The 24,783-nt window shown below is 43.1% G+C and overlaps 1 protein-coding gene across 5 annotated transcripts in view; it reads right to left on the bottom strand.

The window, feature by feature from the left end:
- Positions 1–7,457: 7,457 nt before the first annotated feature.
- Positions 7,458–24,783, bottom strand: part of LOC139538801 (insulin-induced gene 2 protein-like) — a 61,665-nt gene continuing 44,339 nt past the window's right edge. For 2 of the 5 annotated variants that reach the window (XM_071341242.1, XM_071341241.1), the window contains exons 7-10: positions 13,472–13,594; positions 11,577–11,916; positions 8,541–8,605; positions 7,458–8,370 (exon numbers count right to left, since the gene is read on the bottom strand). In XM_071341242.1, the coding sequence (XP_071197343.1) occupies positions 11,728–11,916; positions 13,472–13,594 (312 nt within the window). In that variant the 3' untranslated portion in view covers positions 7,458–8,370; positions 8,541–8,605; positions 11,577–11,727. Of the gene's footprint in view, positions 8,371–8,540; positions 8,606–11,576; positions 11,917–13,471; positions 13,595–15,072; positions 15,100–24,783 lie in introns of those variants that run through there. The other 3 variants (XM_071341243.1, XM_071341244.1, XM_071341249.1) reach the window with 3 other exon arrangements.

Raw genomic sequence — 24,783 nt, forward strand, 5'->3', positions numbered from 1 at the left:
CAAAATGGCTTAATGACAACAAAGTCAAGGTATTGGAGTGGCCATCACAATGCCTTGACCTCAATCCTATAGAAAATGTGTGGGCAGAACTGAAAAAGCGTGTGTGAGCGAGGAGGCCTACAAACCTGACTCCATTACACCAGCTCTGTCAGGAGGAATGGGCCAAAATTCACCCAACTTATTGTGGGAAGCTTGTGGAAGGCTACCCGAAACGTTTGACCCAAGTTAAAGAATTTAAAGGCAAAGCTCCCAAATACTAATTGAGTGTATGTAAACTTCTGACCCACTGGGAATGTGATGAAAGAAATAAAAGCTGAAATAAATCATTCTCTCTACTATTACTCTGACATTTCACATTCTTAAAATAAAATGGTGATCCTAACTGACCCAAGACAGGGAATCTTACTAGGATTAAATGTCAGGAATTGTGAAATACTGAGTTTTAATGTATTTGGCTAAGGTGTATGTAAACCTCCGACTTCAACTGTATGCACATATCTACCTCAATTACCACATACCCCTGCACAACTTCTCAGTACTGGTACCCTGTGTATACATACAATGTATCTTTACTCATTGTGTATTTATTATTACTTATATTATTAAGTGTTATTACTTTTCTATATTTTCTCTATTTTCCTTCTCTCTGCATTGTTGAGAAGGGCCCGTAAGTATGTCACTGTTAGTCTACACCTGTTGTTCACAAAGCTTGTGATAAATAAAATTTGATTTGATTTAAATCACATGTTCCCTTTTGAAATTCATGTGTTTTTTCCGTACGGGATATGGAATTGTTTTAAGATGGTCACACCAGAAAGAGTTTAGCTATTTGATTTAGAATTTTAGGACCCCTTTAGGTTTAAAAATATTTTTACAACAATATTTTTAAAAATATTGAATTTGTCCTTTACTACTATAGCCAACGCATTGAATAACACATTCATAAATGGCAAAAAAGACCGACAAAATAAATCATAAGGAGTAAGGCTTTGAAGTGTCTGTCCTATATCTAGGAGATATAAGAAAGCTCAGGGAATATTTTTGGACACATATTTAACCCCTTATTTTTGTTGGCACAAAGCTATCTCCATACTTCCATTAATTTGTATGGATTACCTTTAGATGAGTCCCGTGAAACATTAGTTTGTAGTCCAAACGGTTCGGAAGCTACAGACAGAAGTTGGCACATCAGCGTTACCGACTTCAGACGAGTCCCTTGGGGCTTGTGGGGGAAAGTGGTCATATTAGTTTTCTAGGCCAAACCATTCGGACGCTACAGACGTTTTTCGCGAGAAGACCAATTTTCGGGATGTCTCATGGTCTGACAAACACCGCTGTAGCTCAGCCACCTTCCACCGCAGATGCAGAAGGCCGACATAGGTGGATGCGGTGGGTTGAGACCAGCCCATGCAAAAAGATCTCTAGTTTAAACTGACAGATTTGGATGGGGATTTCTTTATAATATTACTTAGACTGACAAATGGGTACATCAATAGACTCTGAATGATTTTAACACTGTCTTTACACTTTTAAAAAACAACAGTTGAATATTAGTTGTAGTGTTGAATGTACTTTAATATTTTCTTTACAGTTTCAGTAATTGATTCAGCAATTGTGATAGATTTTTCATAAATGATGAAACAGTACTTTTTCATAAAGTAAGGTTACTCACACTAACGACAATGTAACACGAGCTAAATCATTTGGCAGCATTCTGTACATTCACTAAACCTATATGTTTTGTGATGCCAAAGTTGCCTAGTGGTTCCTGACAGGAACATTGTCAGCCATATGTGCTGCCATACTGTTGGCAATGAAACTTCTGTTGAAACATCAGGTGAAGGACCTGCACCTCATTTATTTTCACAAGTAGGTACTACATGTAAACACACTGTATGTATCATTGAATCAAACCTCTTCTGACTTATTGTGGAAATTTCACATTTCGCTTTTACGTTTACATGTTTTTACATTATTTAGTATTTAGAAGTTTCATTTACAACAGAAATATACTTGAGATCCTTGTCTTTGTCAAAACATCACTCTAGGATTGATTAAAAAAAATGAAAACAATCTTCGACTTCAACTTTAGCAGTCGACCTTCAGCTACTGGGTTAAAAAGGCAAAGGTCAAACAGAGATGGAGTGAGTTTTAGGCTTGTAAAACTGGGCACGTCTTTCCCAAACCCTGTCTAGTAATCCTCAACCCTGGAGGATGGCCTTTATCTGTCTACCTATAGACCACACTCATGCATGCGCACGCACATAAACACACGTGCACACATGCACACATGCTTAAAATAGCCCTATTTTTACACACACCAAACACACCTTTATACAGTCTCAACCTAAGGTTACAGCCAGGCATATATGAGGACTATACTGTAATGATCCCTTGTTATCAAATACATGCGCACACAGGCACACACGACAGGCATTTACATGCTCACAGAGATACTCACTTTGATGGACAGCAGATAAGGCAGATGCCACAGTCTAGTTCTAACTTCACCTGACGGCTTTGAGTATTCCACTCCACTCAGTCACACAGTCAAACGCATGACAAGGGGAATGTCTCAATTCAGCTGAATAACAAAATTGGATCTGAAAGTTACCCGAGTGTACGTGCATGGTAGTAGCCTGCCTCCATTGTCGAGCAAAGGTCCCAACACCCTGAGTTTGCACTCACTGGCACAAGACCATAGTCAGTGCCACTCAGGTACAATAAGATATCTTACTGGTCTGTCTTTCTGCCTGATGTCAGCCTCTCAGAGTAAGGCGCATACGCTCCACACACACACACACACACACACACACACACACACACACACACACACACACACACACACACACACACACACACACACACACACACACACACACACACACACACACACACACACACACACACACACACACACACACACACACACACACACACACACAAAGAGAGAGTGACGGAGTGACAAGACTGTCACCTGCTCCTGAAGGATTGAGAACAATTTGCATCCCACTTACCAGTAATCAGACAGAATGATGTGTGCCAATGTAGCTTTGCCTCTTACCTGACTCACCGTCACAGACAGACCTTTGAACAGAAAATATCAGCTCAGCAGCACAGAACTCTCAGCTCACCACCACCTCTTTCAATGCTCAATCTTAGAAGCTGCTTTCCATTTAGCATAAATCAAACACATACATTTTTCTAAGTGAAAGGCATATCAATGTCCATGTCTACATTCCTAGAAAAATACAGAGAACGTATTTTATAATGAACAAAATCATTTTTAGACCACGTTCTTTTGCAGTGGTCTGCTGTACATTATGAAAAATACATCACATGCGATGTTAGTCCAAATGAACTCTGTTAATGTTTAGATACCTGATGCCCTGACACCAGAAATGCATACATGCCCCTAAACTATCTCTCTGTTATTCAGAAGCTGTAGAGGTTTGGATTCCACAGTATGCCTGGTTCTCATAGATACCCTGTTCAAAGTGAGTACTTGGGCAGAAAAAAAGACATTTGATGAAAAATGCTGCATCAAGCTCATAGGTATTTTTCATATACACCCATCATACACAGTCCTATATGAGGTAGATATCAGCAGCCTCATGTTTTACTCCCCGTGTGACTCCCCAGATAGCATGCCAGAGTTAGCAATTGCCCGAGTTTTGCCCATACAGAGTAAAAGAAGATGTAATGAGGACAAGATATATGTCCAGTTCAAGACACATTCAGAGTTAACATTGGAGAGGGAGATGGGACCAAGTGCCACTCTGCGTCCTTCTCAGGAACCTTGAAAGAAACTCTTATCACCGACAGAAGATAAGCCAATTAGGGACATAAACTGGCCAATTTCGCTTCCACAAAATTTACACTGATCTAACAGACACTTCTGGTCCGCACTTAGAGCTAGCCAATAGTAAAAGTGGACCTGTCGTTCACTGCCGTTCTCTTATCAACACATAGAACTCTTTGCCAACCATTTGCGAATTTAGGCTGACACTTATCCAAGTTACTTGGCCACATCCAGGGGACACGTCGGTCAATGTCCATAGAATAGCCATACCAGAGCCGTATATACGTGTGTCTCTTACACCTACTAGATTACGTGAAGTCATTCAAACCTGTCAGAGAGGGTGTTTAGCATGACACTATGTTGACATCATAGATGCAGAGAGCTGTTTGTAAACTGGTGAGGGCTCATACTGTGTCATACTGTGTCTGTCTTATACATACAATATATATCATCTGGTAAAAATATTATTTATTCTCTTTTTTTCTTGTACTTTTTTGTATATTTTCTCATATGGTTTCAGATTTTTGTGGTTACGACCCCTTTTGGCAACTGAGAATTGTTGGAGAGAATTTCTCAATCACATCAAGCATCATTTCACATAATGAAAAACTGCAGCGCCAGCCAGTGTTGGTTCAAGTGCACTCAATGTTAAGAGTAGCGGGGGTTCCAATAGACTGTTCTCAGAATCAATAAAAGCTCTGGCGTAGAATTCCCGTGACCCTCGCTCATGTGGAGAGAAAATATATGAAAAAAATCTAAAATGCCAGCGAACCTTTGGGGACTGTGTGTGTGGAGTCTAATAGCCAGCGTACTTTGGTGGTTGTGATTCAAAGCACATCGAACTCGAGCCAAAAGCAGCTGTGAACATCCCTTGATCGCAGTGCCGTTGCCTTTCATTAGATTTAACATTCAGAGGTAGGTCAAGAGCTCTATGTAGAGGTGTGTGTGGTAGAAAGAGATCAGGTTGAGAGGGACATGTACATTTTCTCACACCAAATATGCCTGGGGTGCGTTTGAATATGGGCTAGCTAAGTATGGCATCATATTTGATGAAAACATTATTGTACATTATCAAGTCGCAAAACGTTGGGATTTTTAATTGAAAAAATATATATATAGTAGAGTCCAAAAAGTATTGACAGGGAAAAAATACATATTGTAAGCAAAAACATGTATTTTTTCCCTCTCAATACCAGTGCACCGGTGTTGTATTGAGGTGTTTCCCATTGTGAATTCCCAATATATATATATACAGTGAGGGAAAAAAGTATTTGATCCCCTGCTGATTTTGTACGTTTGCCCACTGACAAAGAAATTATCAGTCTATAATTTTAATGGTAGGTTTATTTGAACAGTGAGAGACAGAATATCAACAAAAAAATCAGGAAAAACGCATGTCAAAAATGTTATGAATTGATTTGCATTTTAATGAGGGAAATAAGTATTTGACCCCTCTGCAAAACATGACTTAGTACTTGGTGGCAAAACCCTTGTTGGCAATCACAGAGGTCAGACGTTTCTTGTAGTTGGCCACCAGGTTTGCACACATCTCAGGAGGGATTTTGTCCCACTCCTCTTTGCAGATCTTCTTCAAGTCATTAAGGTTTCGAGGCTGACGTTTGGCAACTCGAACCTTCAGCTCCCTCCACAGATTTTCTATGGGATTAAGGTCTGGAGACTGGCTAGGCCACTCCAGGACCTTAATGTGCTTCTTCTTGAGCCACTCCTTTGTTGCCTTGGCCGTGTGTTTTGGGTCATTGTCATGCTGGAATACCCATCCACGACCCATTTTCAATACCCTGGCTGATGGAAGGAGGTTTTCACCCAAGATTTGACGGTACATGGCCCCGTCCATCGTCCCTTTGATGCGGTGAAGTTGTCCTGTCCCTTTAGCAGAAAAACACCCCCAAAGCATAATGTTTCCACCTCCATGTTTGACGGTGGGGATGGTTTCTTGGGGTCATAGGCAGCATTCCTCCTCCTCCAAACACGGCAAGTTGGGTTGTTGCCAAAGAACTCCATTTTGGTCTCATCTGACCACAACACGTTCACCCAGTTGTCCTCTGAATCATTCAGATGTTCATTGGCAAACTTCAGACGGGCATGTATATGTGCTTTCTTGAGCAGGGGGACCTTGCGGGCGCTGCAGGATTTCAGTCCTTCACGGCATAGTGTGTTACCAATTGTTTTCTTGATGACTATGGTCCCAGCTGCCTTGAGATCATTGACAAGATCCTCCTGTGTAGTTCTGGGCTGATTCCTCACCGTTCTCATGATCATTGCAACTCCACGAGGTGAGATCTTGCATGGAGCCCCAGGCTGAGGGAGATTGACAGTTCTTTTGTGTTTCTTCCATTTGCGAATAATCACAGAAACTGTTGTCACCTTCTCACCAAGCTGCTTGGCGATGGTCTTGTAGCCCATTCCAGCCTTGTGTAGGTCTACAATCTTGTCCCTGACATCCTTGGAGAGCTCTTTGGTCTTGGCCATGGTGGAGAGTTTGGAATCTGATTGATTGATTGCTTCTGTGGACAGGTATATTTTATACAGGTAAGAAACTGAGATTAGGAGCACTCCCTTTAAGAGTGTGCTCCTAATCTCCGTTCGTTACCTGTATGAAAGACACCTGGGAGCCAGAAATCTTTTTGATTGAGAAGGGGTCAAATACTTATTTCCCTCATTAAAATGCAAATCAATTTATAACATTTTTGACATGCATTTTTCAGGATATTTTTGTTGTTATTCTGTCTCTCACTGTTCAAATAAACCTACCATTAAAATTATAGACTGATAATTTCTTTGTCAGTGGGCAAACGTACAAAATCAGCAGGGGATGAAATACTTTTTTCCCTCACTGTATATATATTGAACCATTATTTAACTAGGCAAGTCAGTTAAAACAAATTCTTATTTACAATGACAGCCTAACGTGGTCAATTTGTTCCATCCCATTTGATTTTATTTCAAGTTGGATAGCAGCCTACACAATAAATAACTTTTAATATTGGTAGTAAACTCCTGGATGCCACCATGATACAGTCTACAGCTCTATGGTGAGAGTATGCTGTGCAGGCCAGTGTTGTGCCAAAAAGCTCCCCCCTGCCAGAATTCTCTGCCCCCCCCCCCCCCCCTTCACGTGAACGCACTCAATTCTTCATTGCTGCAACTTGCTTGCTAGTTGGGGTTTCTGATCACGTTAGGCTGCGTTTCATTTTTTTTAAATGTCGGTTTGATGGCGGGGGAGGCACTAGTAATGTCTGCAGTTTTTGGTTTGGCTATTTGTTTCAATTGTATTAGTCTATAAATACATATATTTTCCAAAATTCGTCATCTCTCCCATGTCTTATTCAATTACTAGTTGTTCTGGAAACGTTATTGTTTACCTACATTTTACTTTTTCCTCTATGTTTAATATAACACACATATATTAACTATTCATTTTGGTTGCCTATCCTGACGTGAAGTTTGTACTATAGAGAGTATTTGACTCTAACCACAAAATTAAGGAAATTAGAAGGGGGGGGATTTCGGCAAGGCCATTTTCTTGCCTGCCAAACCCCCTTCTATCTTAGGACTGCAAGGCCTGGCACACTTCTGAATCATATTGGTAGCTCATGTTGAACAGTAGTCTGTGCTACAGAAAGCAAAATTAGAGTATAAAGAAACATAAACATTTATTTTAGAAACATTTTGTTATGTTTAAGAAAATTAAGATAATACACAAATATTATCACAGAATAACACAAAAACATCACAGAAAGTTACGTTTGTTAACAAACATTAAAACGGAAATATAAATTTCGATCTTTGCATAATAAGATATGAAATGACGGGCCTCCCGGGTGGCGCAGTGGTCTAGAGCACTGCATCGCAGTGCTATGCTGCGCCACCAGAGTCTGGGTTCGCGCCCAGGCTCTGTCGCAGCCGGCCGCGACCGGGAGGTCCGTGGGGCGACGCACAATTGGCTTAGCGTCGTCTGGGTTAGGGAGGGTTTGGCCGGTAGGGATATCCTTGTCTCATCGCGCTCCAGCGACTCCTGTGGCGGGCCGGGCGCAGTGCGCGCTAACCGAGGGGGCGGGTGCACGGTGTTTCCTCCGACACATTGGTGCGGCTGGCTTCCGGGTTGGAGGCGCGCTGTGTTAAGAAGCAGTGCGGCTAGGTTGGGTTGTGCTTCGGAGGACGCATGACTTTCGACCTTCGTCTCTCCCGAGCCCGTACGGGAGTTGTAGCGATGAGACAAGATAGTAATTACTAGCGATTGGATACCACAAAAATTGGGGAGAAAAGGGGATAAAATTTAAAAAAAAATAAATAAAAAAAAAAAAGATATGAAATGACAATAAATCAAATAATAAAAGACAATAAATAACATAAACAAATATTGGAAAGCTGCAACAGCTCGACTGAACATTTATTCCACTTTTTATGGAAAGTTTTCCAGGTGATACCGTCGCCTGGAACTCATGCCTAACCTAGTCCTGACAGGCAGCGCAGACATAATCCTCCAATGATGTGATGGTTTTCATACAGGACTGGTGGATTCATCGTGGGCAACGGTCACAACCAATCTGAAATTTATGATGAAAAATTATAATATATTTTACACATTAAATACATTTTCTTGAATTACAATTATTTCAATATCAGACAAAGTGGATGATGCTACCTCTAGAAATATTACTACTTATACAAATTTGTATTCCTAAAAATGTGCTTTTAGAAGTGAACAAGCAAATACCCAGTTAGTGTTTTCCTCATTATTGTCCACCTCCCCACAGAAGTGGCACAGTTGGCTCAGGTCATCTGGCAAAACATAATGTCAAGTAGTTTATACATCTTTACATGTATTTTTCTGAGTAAACAGGGAACAGGGAACAAGGGAATAGTATAGGTTTTTTGTAACACAGTTATTTAAATACATGTGTTTTAGTGGCAATCTAGTCAGAAGTTGGATCAAAGATAACCTTGAAATATCCATATAAATATTTTATTTTTTTAAATCTACAATTATATTAAATTAGAAATTGAACATACCAGTGTTTTGGAGGATAGTGACTGCTATTTCTTTTCTCATAATGTTAACATCTTTGTCTGTATTTGAAAAGACAATCGACTCCTTCAGAACACATTCAGCAAACTGGGATTTTTTTTAATGGTGTTTCAGTCTTCCCCAACAATATGATGTTACACTTAAGATTCTAATTCACAAGTATACAACGACACAGCTATAATATAATTTGACAGTTTTGTTATGCCTTTTAGTCAGTAAACTTTCAGTAGGTTAATTGTGCATTTCTTATACTCTCATACTTACTTTCAAGGCAAAGACCCCACACGAAGTAAGATATTTTTGGCATGGGTGAGGAAGGGTACCACATGCCCATCTGGAGATATTACACCCCTTCTCTCTCAGGAATGATCTGAACATGTATGTTACTACAAGAACAGCATTTTGAAACACTTTTGTCACGTTCTGACCATAGTTCTTGTGTGTTTTGCTTGTTTTAGTGTTGGTCAGGACGTGAGCTGGGTGGGCATTCTATGTTGTGTCTAGTTTGTCTGTTTCTATGTTTGGCCTAATATGGTTCTCAATCAGAGGCAGGTGTTTTGTGTTGTCTCTGATTGGGAATCATATATAGGTGGCTTGTTTTGTGTTGGGTTTTGTGGGTGGTTGTTTCCTGTCTCTGTGTTTTCTCTGCACCAGCTAGGACTGTATCGGTTTGCCACATTTTGTTATTTTTGTAATTGTTAAGTGTTCACTGTTATCATTATTAAATATGTTGAGCACCAACTACGCTGCGTCTTGGTTCGATCCTTGCTACATCTCCTCTTCTCTTGAAGAGAAGGAAGGCTACCGTTACAGAACCACCCACCAATCTCGGACCAAGCAGCGTAGCAACGGGCAGCAGCGGCAGCAGCAGCAGCAGCGGTACCAGGAGGAATGGACTTGGGAGGAGGTGTTGGACGGAAAGGGTTGCTACACATGGGAGGAGATCCTGGCTGGTAAGGATCGCCTTCCATGGGAACAGGTGGAGGCAGCTAGGAGAGCGGAAGCAGCCGCGAAGGGGAACCGGTGTTATGAGGGAACACGGCTGGCCAGGAAGCCCGAGAAGAAACCCCAAAAATGTCTTGGGGGAGGCTAAAAGGGAGTGTGGCGAAGTCAGGTAGGAGACCTGCGCCAACTTCCCGGGCTTGCCGTGGAGAGCGAGAGTACGGGCAGACACCGTGTTGTGCGGAAAGGCACACGGTGTCTCCTGTACGTATGTATAGCCCGGTGCGGTACATCCCAGCTCCACGTATCGGCCGGGCTAGAGTGGGCATCGAGCCAGGTGCCATGAAGCCGGCTCAACATATCTGGTCTCCAGTACGTCTCCTCGGGCCGGTGTACATGGCACCAGCCTTACGCATGGTGTCCCCGGTTCGCCAGCACAGCCCAGTGCGGGCTATTCCACCTCGCCGCACTGGCCTGGCTACGGGGAGCATTAAACCAGGTAAGGTTGGGCAGGCTCGGTGCTTAGGAGCTCCTGTACGCCTTCACGGTCCGGTATATCCGGCGCCACCTCCTCGCCCCAGCCCAGTAACACCAGTGCCTACACCACGCACCAGGCTTCCTGTGCGTCTCCAGAACTCTGTTCCTCCTCCACGCACTAGCCTTGAGTGCGTGTCTACAAACCGGTACCACCAGTTCCGGCAACACGCACCAGGCCTACTGTGCGCCTCAGCAGGTCTGAGCTGCCTGCCTGCCCAGCGCCGTCTGAGCTGCCTGCCTGCCCAGCGCCGTCTGAGCTGCCTGCGTGCCCAGCGCCATCTGAGCTGCCTGCCTCCCCAGTGCCATCTGAGCCATCCGTCTGCCCAGCTCCATCTGAGCCATCCGTCTGCCCAGCTCCATCTGAGCCATCCGTCTGCCCAGCTCCATCTGAGCCATCCGTCTGCCCAGCGCCATCTGAGCCATCCGTCTGCCCAGCGCCATCTGAGCCGCCCGTCTGTCCCGAGCCATTAGAGCCGTCCGTCAGTCAGGAGCCGCTAGAGCTGTCCGTCAGTCAGGAGCCGCCAGAGCCGCCAGCCAGTCAGGAGCCGCCAGAGCCGCCAGCCAGTCAGGAGCCGCCAGAGCCGCCAGCCAGTCAGGCGCCGCCAGAGCCGCTAGCCAGTCAGGAGCCGCCAGAGCCGCCAGCCAGTCAGGAGCCGCCAGAGCCGCCAGCCAGTCAGGAGCCGCCAGAGCCGCCAGCCAGTCAGGAGCCGCCAGAGCCGCCAGCCAGTCAGGAGCTGCCTTCCAGTCATGAGCTGTCATGAGCTGCCCTCCAGTCATGAGCTGCCCTCCAGTCATGAGCTGCCCTCCAGTCATGAGCTGCCATTCAGTCCGGAGCTGCCATTCGTCCGGAGCTACCTCTCTGTCCTAAGTTACCTCTCGGTTCGGAGCTGTCTCCTCAGTCTGATGGGGCCCTTTGTGAGGGTTCCTAGGCCAAGGTCGGCGGCGAGGGTCGCCACTCAAAGGACGCTAAGGAGGGGGGTACTGTCACGTTCTGAACATAGTTCTTGTGTGTTTTGCTTGTTTTAGTGTTGGTCAGGACGTTTATCACTGTTTATCATTATTAAATATGTTGAGCACCAACTACGCTGCGTCTTGGTCCGATCCCTGCTACACCTCCTCTTCTCTTGAAGAGAAGGAAGGCTGCCGTTACAACTTTACTGATTACTATATAGAGATTAATAACAGTATAGCATTTCAAAGACTATTGATTCCATTGTAATTTTTTTTATTGAAAACAGTTTTTACCTTGTCACTCTTTTTATCTTTCTGGCACTTTCCCCCATTGGGTCGAGGAACAAAGCCCTCTTCTGGGATGGCAACATAACATTTCAAGTTTAGACAGACAGACACACACATACATACAAACATACATACACACATAGTACATTCACACATATTACACACACATAAATACACACATATGGCACACACATATTTTACACACGTGTATGTGTTCACATGTATATACTGTATTATGTATGCATTTCTTAGTTCTTTGTACTGCCTTAGCGGCTCTTACTGTCACAGTCCAGTGGTTGTGTTCATTGATGATGCCAATAATGTGCTTGTACATCATTGGATCAATCTGAAATTTAAAAGAGCAAGGATACAGTTGATTGAGTTCAGAATCTGTCAAATATAAAATAACTAAACAAAAAAAGAAACGTCCTCTCACTGTCAACTGCGTTTATTTTCAGCAAACTTAACATGTGTAAATATTTGTATGAACATTACGTTCCACAGACATGTGACTAACAGAAATTGAATAATGTGTCCCTGAACTAAGGTGGGGTCAAAATCAAAAGTAAAAGTCAGTATCTGGTGTGGCCACCAGCTGCATTAAGTACTGCAGTGCATCTCCTCCTCATGGACTGCACCAGCTTGGCCAGTTCTTGCTGTGAGATGTTACCCCAATCTTCCACCAAGGCACCTGCAAGTTCCCGGACATTTCTGGGGGGAATGGCCCTAGCCCTTCCCTCCGATCCAACAGGTCCCAGATGTGCTCAATGGGATTGAGATCCGGGCTCTTCACTGGCCATGGCAGAACACTGACATTCCTGTCTTGCAGGAAATCACGCACAGAATGAGCAGTATGGCTGGTGGCATTGTCATGCAGGAGGGTCATGTCAGGATGAGCCTGCAGGAAGGGTACCACATGAGGGAGGAGGATATCTTCCCTGTAACGCACAGCGTTGAGATTGCCTGCAATGACAACAAGCTCAGTCCGATGATGCTGTGACACACCGCCCCAGACCATGACGAACCCTCCACCTCCAAATCGATCCCGCTACAGAGTACAAGCCTCAGTGTAACGCTCATTCCTTCGACGATAAACGTGAATCCGACCATCACCCCTGGTGAGACAAAACCGCGACTGGGACTGGGAAGCGCACTTTTTGCCAGTCCTATCTAGTCCAGCGATGGTGGGTTTGTGCCCATAGGCGACGTTGTTGTTGGTGATGTCTGGTGAGGACCTGCCTTACAACAGGCCTACATGCCCTCAGTCCAGCCTCTCTCAGCCTATTGCGGACAGTCTGAGCACTGATGTGCATTCCTGGTGTAACTCGGGCAGTTGTTGTTGCCATCCTGTACCTGTCCTGCAGGTGTGATGTTCGGATGTACCGATCCTGTGCAGGTGTTGTTACACGTGGTCTGCCACTGCGAGGACAATAAGCTGTCCGTCTTGTCTCCCTGTAGCGCTGTCTTAGGCGTCTCACAGTACGGACATTGCAATTTATTGCCTTGGCCACATCTGCAGTTCTCATGCCTCGTTGCAGCATGCCTAAGGCACATTCACGCAGATGAGCAGGGACCCTGGGCATCTTTCTATTGGTGTTTTTCAGAGTCAGTAGAAAGGCCTCTTTAGTGTCCTAGGTTTTCATAACTGTGACCTTAACTGCCTACCATCTGTAAGCTGTTAGTGTCTTTAAGACCGTTCCACAGGTGCATGTTCATTCATTGTTTATGGTTCATTGAACAAGCATGGGAAACATTGTTGAAACCCTTTACAATGAAGATCTGTGAAGTTATTTGGATTTTTACGAATGATCCTTCAAAGACAGACAAGGTTCTGAAAAAGGGACGTGAAAAAGGGAGTTTATAATATAATACTATGATATTATGAGAATAATCCAACCAACCTTAAATGTTGATTTCTTGCTCCCCAAAATGCCAGTAGTTTCAAAGGTGTCAATGTAGAAAGTTTGCTCGGTTGACTGCCTGTTAAATTTCCGCACCAGATGGAACATGTAGGCATTGATGGTCTGACAGAAAAAAAGAAAGACAATGAAGGTAAATCTGTTACATGGAAAAACAACAATTTAGGTTTTCCTTATAAATACACAGATTAACACTAAAATTAAGCACTCTTTCACAAAAAAAGAGGCTTTAGCAACCCACAGAAAGACCCCCACGTTTATATATTGTTTTGCAAAACACATGGTGACATGTGTAAATACAAACTTATCATTACAGTCTTTATAATCCACAACTGTGACGCTGATAATATACAGTATGTTTTTCATAGCAGTGTAGCCATATTACCTTATAGTCATAGAAGAATGAGTGTGTCTGTATGTGTATGTGGTATACGTTGGATTTTGGACAAGCCACAGTGATGGAAAATAAATCAGTTCATTCTGTCTTTATTGTATATCATGATATCTGTGAGGCAAGACAATACCATATGTTATGATTAAAAAGACAAATCAAACCTGTTGTGTCATTTGAGGTTAACAAAATGTAGAAATAAGAACAGGGGAGAATAAAGAGGATCAGGGGAGAATAAAGAGGATCAGGGGAGAATAAAGAGGATCAGGGGAGAATAAAGAGGATCAGGGGAGAATAAAGAGGATCAGGGGAGAATAAAGAGGATCAGGGGAGAATCAATGTACCTTTAGCGAATCTAATTTATTTTAAAGTTATCAATTTGTACAGTATATGCTGAAACCATAAATACATGTTATGGTAGATGTCGTATTACATGATGGAATCTACCATATTCTAAAATGTAACATATACAGTATATTATATGCAATATGATGAGTAGAAAACTGCTACCTAACCTGTTCACTGCTAGAGTAAAAGCACAACAAACATATGTTTTTATTATAAACATAGAGAAACAGGTAGAAGTGTATTCCTAGTACAAAAGTAAACCAGTATCAAAGTGCTTTTTGAATAGGTGGTTATTGAATCAGCATTTACAAATAACAAGAGACTTTGCAGTTATGATGCCTGCAGCTCAACTCAATCAACCAATTAGGCAACAGTACACAGCGAAGTACTGGTGGTTGTCCACTGAATCCTTAAAGAGAAGACAACTTCAAGAATGTCACAGTTGTAGATCACAGAAAAAGAACAACAGTACAGCACTTTATCCAGGCCAAGAGGTATTAAGGAGCTGGTCATTTTCTGGCCCTATAGGTTAGAATTATAATCCTGAACATAATGTGAGCTGCAATAGGGAGCCCGTCCTGGGTGCTAATCAGTGGAGGGGAATCTGAGAATGCAGGGACTCCAGCAGGGTGTGAGATGAAGTAGTCAAATCTGGAGCTGACAAGGCTCTGACTTAGCATCTTGGGGGCATCGCTGGGTGGTGTGGAGGAAGAAGCAGAACGTCCAGGTTAGGGCTGGAATTAATGTAAATGACATATGATCATCTGGGATTATCTAACATCTGAGAATGGGCAGGCATTCCCTCGGATGAAGAGCATCTCTGTCTTGCTGATTAGGTGCTGTCATCCAGGTGGAAATGTCACCTGCATATCTGATGTAGGAAAAGAGATACGAGATAAGTTGAGTGTCCTGTAAATATGTTTATGTATATGTACTGTACATCTGGGTGTATGTGTATATATATCTTGGTATATATTTTTTATTTTTTTATTTCTATTATTATTATCTTTAGTTTGTTTTGTGCTTGAGGGGTGGGGGAGGTTGATGGGGAGGGTGGAGGTGCTGGGGGCGTCCTATTGAGGGAGAAGGGACCTATTGGGGAGGAGATTCTTCATGGAGGCACATTCAGTCATAGTTTTGTTTATTATATTATTATACATTTATTTATTTATTTTTATTTTTTATTCTATTATTATAACAGTTTACTGTGATTATGGATATGCACTTATGTTGACTTATGTATTTGAACTTTCTTTTTCGCCCAGAGCACATACTTTTGATTTATTATTATTTTATTATTACTACTGTACCTACATTCATAAAAACTAAAAAAGAAAAAGTGTACAAAAATGTAGGAAAAGCCATAACAGGGAAAAGCACGGTGGGATGGGGGATTGAGGGCTGGGTAGAGAGAACAGTAGAGGGCTCTGAAAACTGTTATTACTGAAATAACCACTTCCTTTAATGACTAGAGTCTAATACATCCTGTGGCACACATCAGAGGGCATGATAGGTCACCAAAATTATTCTGAAGTGTGCCAGGCCTTGATGTCTCAAGATAGAAGTGTGTGTGTGGGGGGGGGGGGGGGGGCTTCGGGAAACAAGAAAATGGCCTTGCCCGAAATCCCCCCCCCCTTCTAATTTCCTTAATTTTGTGGCTAGAATCAAATCATTTCTGTGGCACACACTACTGGTCAACATGAGCTACCAAAATTAATCTGAAGTGTGCCAGGCCTTGCAGTCCCAAGATAGGAGGGAGAGAATTTCGGCAGGCAAGAAAATGGCCTTGCCGAACTCCCCGCCCTTTTGTGGCTAATACCTTACCTAATAAATACTTTCTCTGGAACACATCAGGATCAAATACTTTCTATAGAACAAACTTCACATCAGGATAGGCAACCGACATTAATAATTAATGTATGTGTGTTATATTAAACATAGAGGAGGGAGTAAAATGTAGGCAATAAACATTTCAGAACAACTACGAGTCAAATAAGACATGGGAGAGATGACACATTTTGGAAAAGAGATTTATTTATAGACTAATACACTTGAAACAAATAGCCAAACCGAAAACTGCAGACATTACTAGTGCCTCCCCCGCCATCAAACCGACATAAAAAATAAAATGAAACGCAGCCTAACGTGATCAGAAATCCCAACTAGCAAGCAAGTTGCAGCAATGAAGAATTGAGTGCGTTCACATGAAGGGGGGAATTTCTGGCAGGGGGGAGCTTTTCGGCACAACACCGGCAACAAGACACCGGGGCACAGTGTCTTTCGGAGTGTCCTTAACAAGTAGCTAGGTAGTGGGTTGACAGCGTTGATGATGTGTTCTGAAGGTGTGGTTGTTGAACTGTCACTACAAATATATTGACCAATAGTAACCGATTTAGTTCGCCCCCCAAAATATGAAAGTGTGTAGAAAAAAAGATAGTAAACGTAGAAATGTGATTCGAAGGGAAGACCCGAGAAATGCAAGAGTTGGGCCCATATCCTATCAGTTTCATTTTTGATCATTGATATCGTTTCTTTTTGGTTTGCAATACCTTTTGATACATTTTTTGTTAATAAGTTTAAAGTTGTTTCTTACAATATCATTTTTTTCTTCTCAATGTCATTTTTTTTTGTTTAAAATTCTAAAAGGTTTTACAACTCATGATTATTTTATAATAAATTGGATGCCATAGATACATACCAGAGAAATAATGTAGACACAACAAATGAAACCCAGACAAAACATAAACAGCAAGCCAAAACAAAGCAGTTCATTGACCAAAGAGCAGCTAAATACAAACACAAACATACAAACAAAACTTTACCACCTTCAATCAAAACAGCGCCAAAAATAAATGTATCACATGCATGGTTTTCGTGATTGGTGGCACATATGAAGACTACCTCGGAGGACTTATCTGGGGCGAGCTGGAGGGAGGACGGGCAATGGTGGGGGAGAGGGGCTACGATGGGGGAAGGACGGGCGACGGAGCATTCAGACATACCGAGGAGGCAGACAATGGGGGTCTGTCTCCTCCCATGGCGTATGACAGTGCTGCAGAATGGCGGCTCACAGCACAGCCGAAGCCAGAAAAACACAGACAGGCCTTCCTTCGTCAGGAACCATTGGATGATATGATTAGAGCACCATTTCCCCTCGGCGCTTCTCTATCCCCATGTTGGCCTGTTTGTCTTGCATCGCTTCTCGACTGCGTCACATACATCTGTCGTGGCATTCACACTGCAGCTCATCTCTGTTATTCGATCCAATGATGCAAGTAGAGTCTGTGTGTTGCTATTTGGTTTTGGGCATTTGGGTAATTCAACTAGGTTGGGTTTGGAGATACAGCTATGGTGTCTGTCTGATATTTGAGCGCTTTCAGCTCTTGCTTTTGACATACACACTCATCAAAAATATCCACTGTCACACAACCACAATACAATAAATGACAAAAAGTATGTGGACACCTGCTCTGCAAACATTTCATTCCAAAATCATGGGCATTAATATGGAGTTGGTCCCCCCTTTGCTGCTATATCAGCCTCCACTCTTCTGGGAAGGCATTCCACTAGATGTTGGAACATTGCTGTGGGGACTTACTTCCATTCAGCCACAAGGGCATTAGTGAGGTCTGGCACTGATGTTGGGCGATTAAGCTTGGCTTGCAGTCGGTGTTCCAATTCATTCCAAAGGTGTTCGATGGGGTTGACGTCAGGACTCTGTGCATGCCAGTCAAGTTCTTCCACACCGATCTAGACAAACCATTTCTGTATGGACCTCGCTTTGTGCACAAGAGTATTGTCCAGCTGAAACAGGAAAGGCCCTTCCACAAACTGTTGCCACAAAGTTGGAAGAACAGAATCATCTAGAATGTCATTGTATGTTGTAGCATTAAGATTTCTCTTCACTGGAACTAAGGGGTTTAGCTCGAACCATGAAAAACAGTCCCAGACCATTATTCCTCCTCCACCAAACATTACAATTGGCACTAGGCATTCGGGCAGGTAGAGTTCTCCTGGCATCGTCCAAACTCAGATTCGTCCATCAGACTGCCAGATGGTGAAGCATAATTCATCACTCCAGGGAACACATTTCCACTGCTCCAGAGTCCAATGGCGGCGAGCTTTACACCACTCCAGCCAACACTTGGCATTGCGCATGGTGATCTTAGGCTTGTGTGTGGCTGCTTGGCCATGGAAACCCATTTCATGAAGCGGGTGCCGCTGATATAGCTGAACCAACTATTTTGAAGGGGTGTCCACATACTTTCAGTGATGTAGTGTATGTTGTACATCTGAGGTTTAACCCTGGTCTGTACGGGGGTAACAGGGCCAGAGTGGAAGATGTCTGTGGCTCATCCTTCTTTCCTTATCAGTACAGTATCAGTGCAGGTAATTCAGGCGTGGTAATGTCTTCCTGGTCCTGTGGTAATGACAGACCTCCAGTTCTTCTCCACAGAGGTCATGACTAATACCCTCCATCACACACCCTGACACTAAACATACACAGGAAGATAGATAGAGGACTCCTCTTGACTGGGTTTCAGGCCACAAGGTAACGTTGCCTCACACTGGCCTCTGAGGAAACTTCCTTTGCGGAAGAAGACTTGCTTCAGCTGTCTGGAATTTTCATAGAATAAGCCAAGAGAGAAGGATTGTTTCACTCATTTACTGCCCTTTTGGAATCTGGTACTTCAGTTCACTATGATCTCAGTGTTGGCCTCATCAGAGTAGGTCTGGAGGACAGACCCAAGTTGTCAGAAGGGTGTATATCAAAGATCACACCGGACAGTTACAGCCGAGCCGAGCATCTTGCCCTCCCTCCCCTTCATCCAGACAGCAGCAGATAATCGCTTTTCCTCTGTCTGCAGACGATGCCACATCCTACGCTGTTGATGTCCCATAAATCACCTGGCTGGGATTGGCTGTGTCGATGAAATGATAAACAACCTGCTCACTCAGAAACGGTTCTTCTCAAAAAATGTGATGGTTGGGGGCTTTTCTCTGTTGCTGCAGTTAAGAAATGGACCTAGCCTACAGTAACAGTGGTTTGTGTTTGAACCTTGTCATTAGGAAAGGGACCTAGCTACTGTGTGTTTGTGCCTTGTCTGTCGTCAGAGGTAACTGTTTGGAACCAACATGTTGTAATACTCTGCTGGACTAATTAGAATATCACATGTTATCTAACTTGTTGTCTACTGTCTGAATCACAATACAGCTAGTTAATCGAGCAACATGTTGCCTGGTGTCACTGTTAAATCAACAATGAACATTTATGGAGTGGAGCAGAGATGAATACACAGTCATTTCCCTCTGTGTTGTCTATATTGAGCCTCATGAGTACTTCCTATGGCTCAGTCCTCTGCCAGCTGTTGTAAGGTCATAACGATTCTGAATCTTATGAACCATAGTAGACTAACATTTTAAGAGTCAGGGTGTGTTCGTCTGCCTGTGGCACGTGACTTGACACATAGCCTGCAGCCAGTACTCTGTTCAGTGTCAAAATAGCAGCATGACATACTGTAGTGTAGGCTAGACTCACCTCACCTCCAGGGCCTGAGCCGGGTGGAGATGCTATCAGCCTTCAGAACAAGCTGAGCTGTCAGGTACACATGATTAATATTCAAGGCCAGAGAAGAGATATCCTCAGTCAGTCTAGACTTAAAGGCTGCATTTTGACATAGATGGCAACACCGTTTCTCAGGAAAGTCTACCTGGGCAATTTGAACTTACACCTTTATTTTTTTGTGTCTTCCAGGAATTGGTGTTTTGTATGTTTTCTAGAACTATGAGCTGATAACATTTTCTCAGAGATTTTACACTACATGACCAGAAGTATGTGGACACCTGCTCAACAAACATCTCATTCCAAAATCATCGGCATTAATATGGAGTTGGTCCCCCCTTTGCTGCCTCCACTCCTCAGGAAAGGCTTTCCAATAGATGTTGGAACATTGCTGCAGGGACTTGCTTTCATTCAGCCACAAGAGCATTAGTGAGGTCGGGCACTGATGTTGGGAGATTAGGCCTGGCTCGTAATCAGCGTTTCAATTCATCCCAAAGGTGGTCGATGGGGTTGAGGTCAGGGCTCTGAGCAGGCCAGTCACGTTCTTCCACACCGATCTCGACAAAACATTTCTGTATGGACATCGCTTTGTGCACGGGAGTATTGTCATGTTGAAACAGGAAAGGCCCTTCCCCAAACTGTTGCCACGAAGTTGGAAGCACAGAATCGTCTAGAATGTCATTGCATGCTGTGGAGTTAAGATCTCCCTTCACTGGAACTAAGGGGCCTAGACCGAACCATGAAAAACAGCCCCAGACCATTGTTCCTTCTCCACCAACCTTTATAGTTGGCACTTTGCATTCGGGCAGGTAGCGTTCTCCTGGCATCCGCCAAACCCAGATTTGTCTATCGGACTGCTCCAGAGTTCAATGGCGACGAGCTTTACACCACTCTAGCCGGCGCTTGGCATTGCGCATGGTGATCTTAGGCTTGTGTGTGTCTGCTTGGCCATGGAAACCCATTCCATGAAGCTCCCGACAAAAAGTTATTGTGCTGACGTTGTGGCTTATCACTTCGCTACTTCGCTGTTGTTGCTCCTAGACGTTTCCACTTCACAATAACAGCACTTACAGTTGACCGGGGCAGCTCTAGCGGAGCAGAAATTTGACGAACTGACTTGTTGGAAAGGTGGCATCCTATGACGGTGCCAAGTTGAAAGTCACTGAGATCTTCAGTAAGGCCATTCTACTGCCAATGTTTCTCTATACAGATTTCATGGCTGTGTGCTCAATTGTATACACCTGTTATCAATGTGTGTGGTTTAAATAGCCCAATCCACTCATTTGAAAGGGTATCCATATTATTTTGTATATATAGTGTACCATCTGAATGATATGTTTATGTTCATGGAGAGAAGAGAGAGAGACAGAGGATATTTAATGAAGTGCCTCCATGGTCTGAATACAAATGGGCTCTCATCTTCTCTACTCTCGCTACTGCATGGCTAGTGGAGTGTAGGGTGACAAGGCTGGCTACATGGACAGTAAGAAGCTAATCGTTAGCCTATCATTGGCTATCAATCAAAACCCTGATAATCTCCCTGTGTCTCCTCATGATGGATGTTATGGTACCTCTAATTCCAGATCACTCATGCACGCAGAGGGATAATCATAAAGGGAAGTGAACACATATCTCATAATTACAGTTAAGATCTATACCACCATATTATGACCGTGGGGATGTGTTCGGCATGGCTCTGATGTCATCCAGTGATAATAGTGGATATCCTAGTGGTGATGACGAATGAGTTATGGCAGAGAGCTGTAAGATGGATGGGGAAGGCTGCAGTATAGGAATGAAAGGACACAGTGAGGCTCCAAAAGTATTGGGACAGTGACACGTGTTGTTGTTTTGGCTCTGTACTCCAGCAGTTTGGATTTGAAATGATACAATGACTATGATATTGCTTAATTTGTTTCATTTGAGGGTATTTTCAACAATATCGGGTGAATGGTTTAGAAATTACAGCACTTTTTGTACATAGTCCCCCCATTTTAGGGGACCAAACTGAGAAAGTTACAGACGCACAAATATCATAGCACCAAGACATGCAAACCTCTCACCATTACAATAACAGGGGAGGTTAACATTTATGGGGGGTATGATATTTGTGCGCCTGTAACTATCTCACTCATCATTATTCCAGATTCATTCAGGATTATCTGTAATCATGGTAGCATCCACATTAATGCAGAAGTGTTTACAAAGATACAGTTGAAGTTGGAAGTTTACATACACTTAGGTTGTAGTCATTAAAACTCGTTTTTCAACCACTCCACAAATGTATTTTTAACAAACTGTAGTTTTGGCAAGTCGGTTAGGAAATCTACTTTACAGACAGATTATTTCACTTATATATCACTGTATTACAATTCCAGTGGGTCAGAAGTTTACATACACTAAGTTGACTGCGCCTTTAAACAGCTTAGAAAATTCCAGAAAATTGTGTAATAAAAGACAAAGAAATAAAAGTTTAAATAAATCATTATCTCTAATATTATTCTGACATTTCACATTCTTAAAATAAAGTGGTGATCCTAACTGACTTAAAACAGGGAACTCTTACAAGGATTAAATGTCAGGAATTGTGAAAAACTGAGTTTAATGTATTTGGCTAGGTGTATGTAAACTTCCGACTTCAACTCTACGCTATTCTTATTTAAAATGACACAATACATTATTTACCATTCATTTCTATTGGGCACAAAATAATCTGAAACACAACAAAAAACAAACAGCAAATACATTCAATAAGTTTTTAGTCACAAGCTTGATGAAGTCATTGTGTGCTAGGAATATGGGACCAAATACTAAACTTTTGACTACTTTAATACACACAGTGCATCCGGAAAGTATTCAGACCTTTACTTTTCCCACATTCTGTTACATTACAGCCTTATTCTAAAACCGATTCAATAGTTTTTCCCCCTCATCAATCTACACACAATACCCCATAATGACAAAGCAAGAATTGTTTTTTAGACATTTTAGCAAATGTATATATATAAAAAATTGAAATATTACATTTACATAAGTATTCAGACTCTATACTCAGTACTTTGTTGAAGCACATTTGTCAGCGATTACAGCCTTGAGTCTTCTTGGGTGTGACGATAAAAGCTGGGCACACCTGATTTAGTGATGGCGCCGATGGGTAGGACTGCCGTTTTATCGGCCCTCAACCAATCATGCTACTTTGTTTGTTTTTTCGCGTTGTTCATAACTTGTTTTGTACATAATGTTGCTGCTACCATCTCCTATGACTGAAAAGAGCTTCTAAACATCAGAGCTGGGATTGCTCACCTCAAACTGGACGAAGAGCTTTTCTTCAATGAGTCGGACGCGAGGGATATACTGTTAACACCCGACCAGGCCCCGATCCCCGTGATTCGCTGGAGAAGGAAACTGAGATTTCGAGGCAAAAGATCAGGGTGCCTTGTGAGGACCAGGTGACGAGTGGCTAATCTGCCCATGCCCTCCATTCTGCTAGCTAACATTCAATCGCTGGAAAATAAATGGGATGAACTGAAAGAACGTATATCCTGCTACACCGAGTCGTGGATGAACGACAACATTAAGAACATAGAGCTGGCGGGTTATACACTCTATCGGCAAGACAGAACAGCAGCCTCTGGTAAGACATGGGGCAGGGGCCTATGCATTTATGTAAACAACAGCTGGTGCATGATATCTAAGGAAGTCTCAAAGTTTTGATCACCTGAGGTTGAGTACCTTTTGATAAGCTATAGATCATACTATTTACCCAGAGAGTTTTCATCTGTATTTTTAGTAGCTGTCTACATACCACCACAGAGCGAGGTTGGAACTAAAACTGCAATAAATGAGCTGTATTCCACCACAAGCAAACCTGAAAATGCTCATCCAGAGGCGGCGCTCCTAGTAGCCCGGGACTTTAATACAGGGAAACTTAAATCTGTTTGACCAAATTTCTATCAACATGTTAAATGTGCAACCAGAGGAAAAATAATTCTTGACCACCTCTACTCCACACACAGAGGCTCGTACAAAGCTCTCCCTCGCCCTCCATTTGGCAAATCTGACCATAACTCTATCCTCCTAATTCCTGCTTACGAGCAAAAATTCAAGCAGGAAGCACCAGTGACTCGGTCTATAAAAAAGTGTCAGATGAAGCAAATGCTAAACTACAGGACTGTTTTGCTAGCACAGACTGGAATATGTTCCGGGATTCTTCCGATGGCATCAGTCACTGGCTTTATCAATAAGTGCATCGAGGACGTCGTCCCCACAGTGACTGTATGTACATACACCAACCAGAAGCCATGATTTACAGGCAACATTCACACTGAGCTAAAGGGTAGAGCTGCCACTTTCAAGGAGCGGGACTCTAACCCGGAAGCTTATAAGAAATCTCTCTATGCCCTCTGACAAACCATCAAACAGGCAAAGCATCAATACAGGAATAAGATCGAATCGTACTACACCGGCTCTGACGCTCGTCGAATGTGGCAGGGCTTGCAAACTTTTACAGACTACAAAGGGAAGGACAGCCATGAGCTGCCCAGTGACAAGAGCCTAGTAGACAAGCGAAATAACTACTATGCTCGCTTCGAGGCAAGTAACACTGAAACATGCATGAGAGCACCAACTGTTCCGGATGACTGTGTGATCATGCTCTCCGCAGCCGATGTGAGTAAGACCTTTAAACAGGTCACCATTCACAAGGCCGCTGGGCCAGATGGATTACCAGGACGTGTACTCCGAGCATGCGCTGACCAACTGGCAAGCTTCTTCACCGACATTTTCAACCTCTTCCTGTCTGAGTCTGTAATACCAACACGTTTCAAGCAGACCACCATAGTCCCTGTGCCCAAGAACACTAAGGTAACCTGCCTAATTGACTACCAACCCGTAGCACTCACGTCTGTAGCCATGAAATGCTTTGAAAGGCTGGTCATGGCTCACATCAACACCATTATCCCAGAAACCCTAGACCCACTCCAATTTGCATAC

Source organism: Salvelinus alpinus, chromosome 14 (assembly GCF_045679555.1).
Source record: "Salvelinus alpinus chromosome 14, SLU_Salpinus.1, whole genome shotgun sequence".
Lineage (NCBI taxonomy): Eukaryota > Metazoa > Chordata > Actinopteri > Salmoniformes > Salmonidae > Salvelinus > Salvelinus alpinus.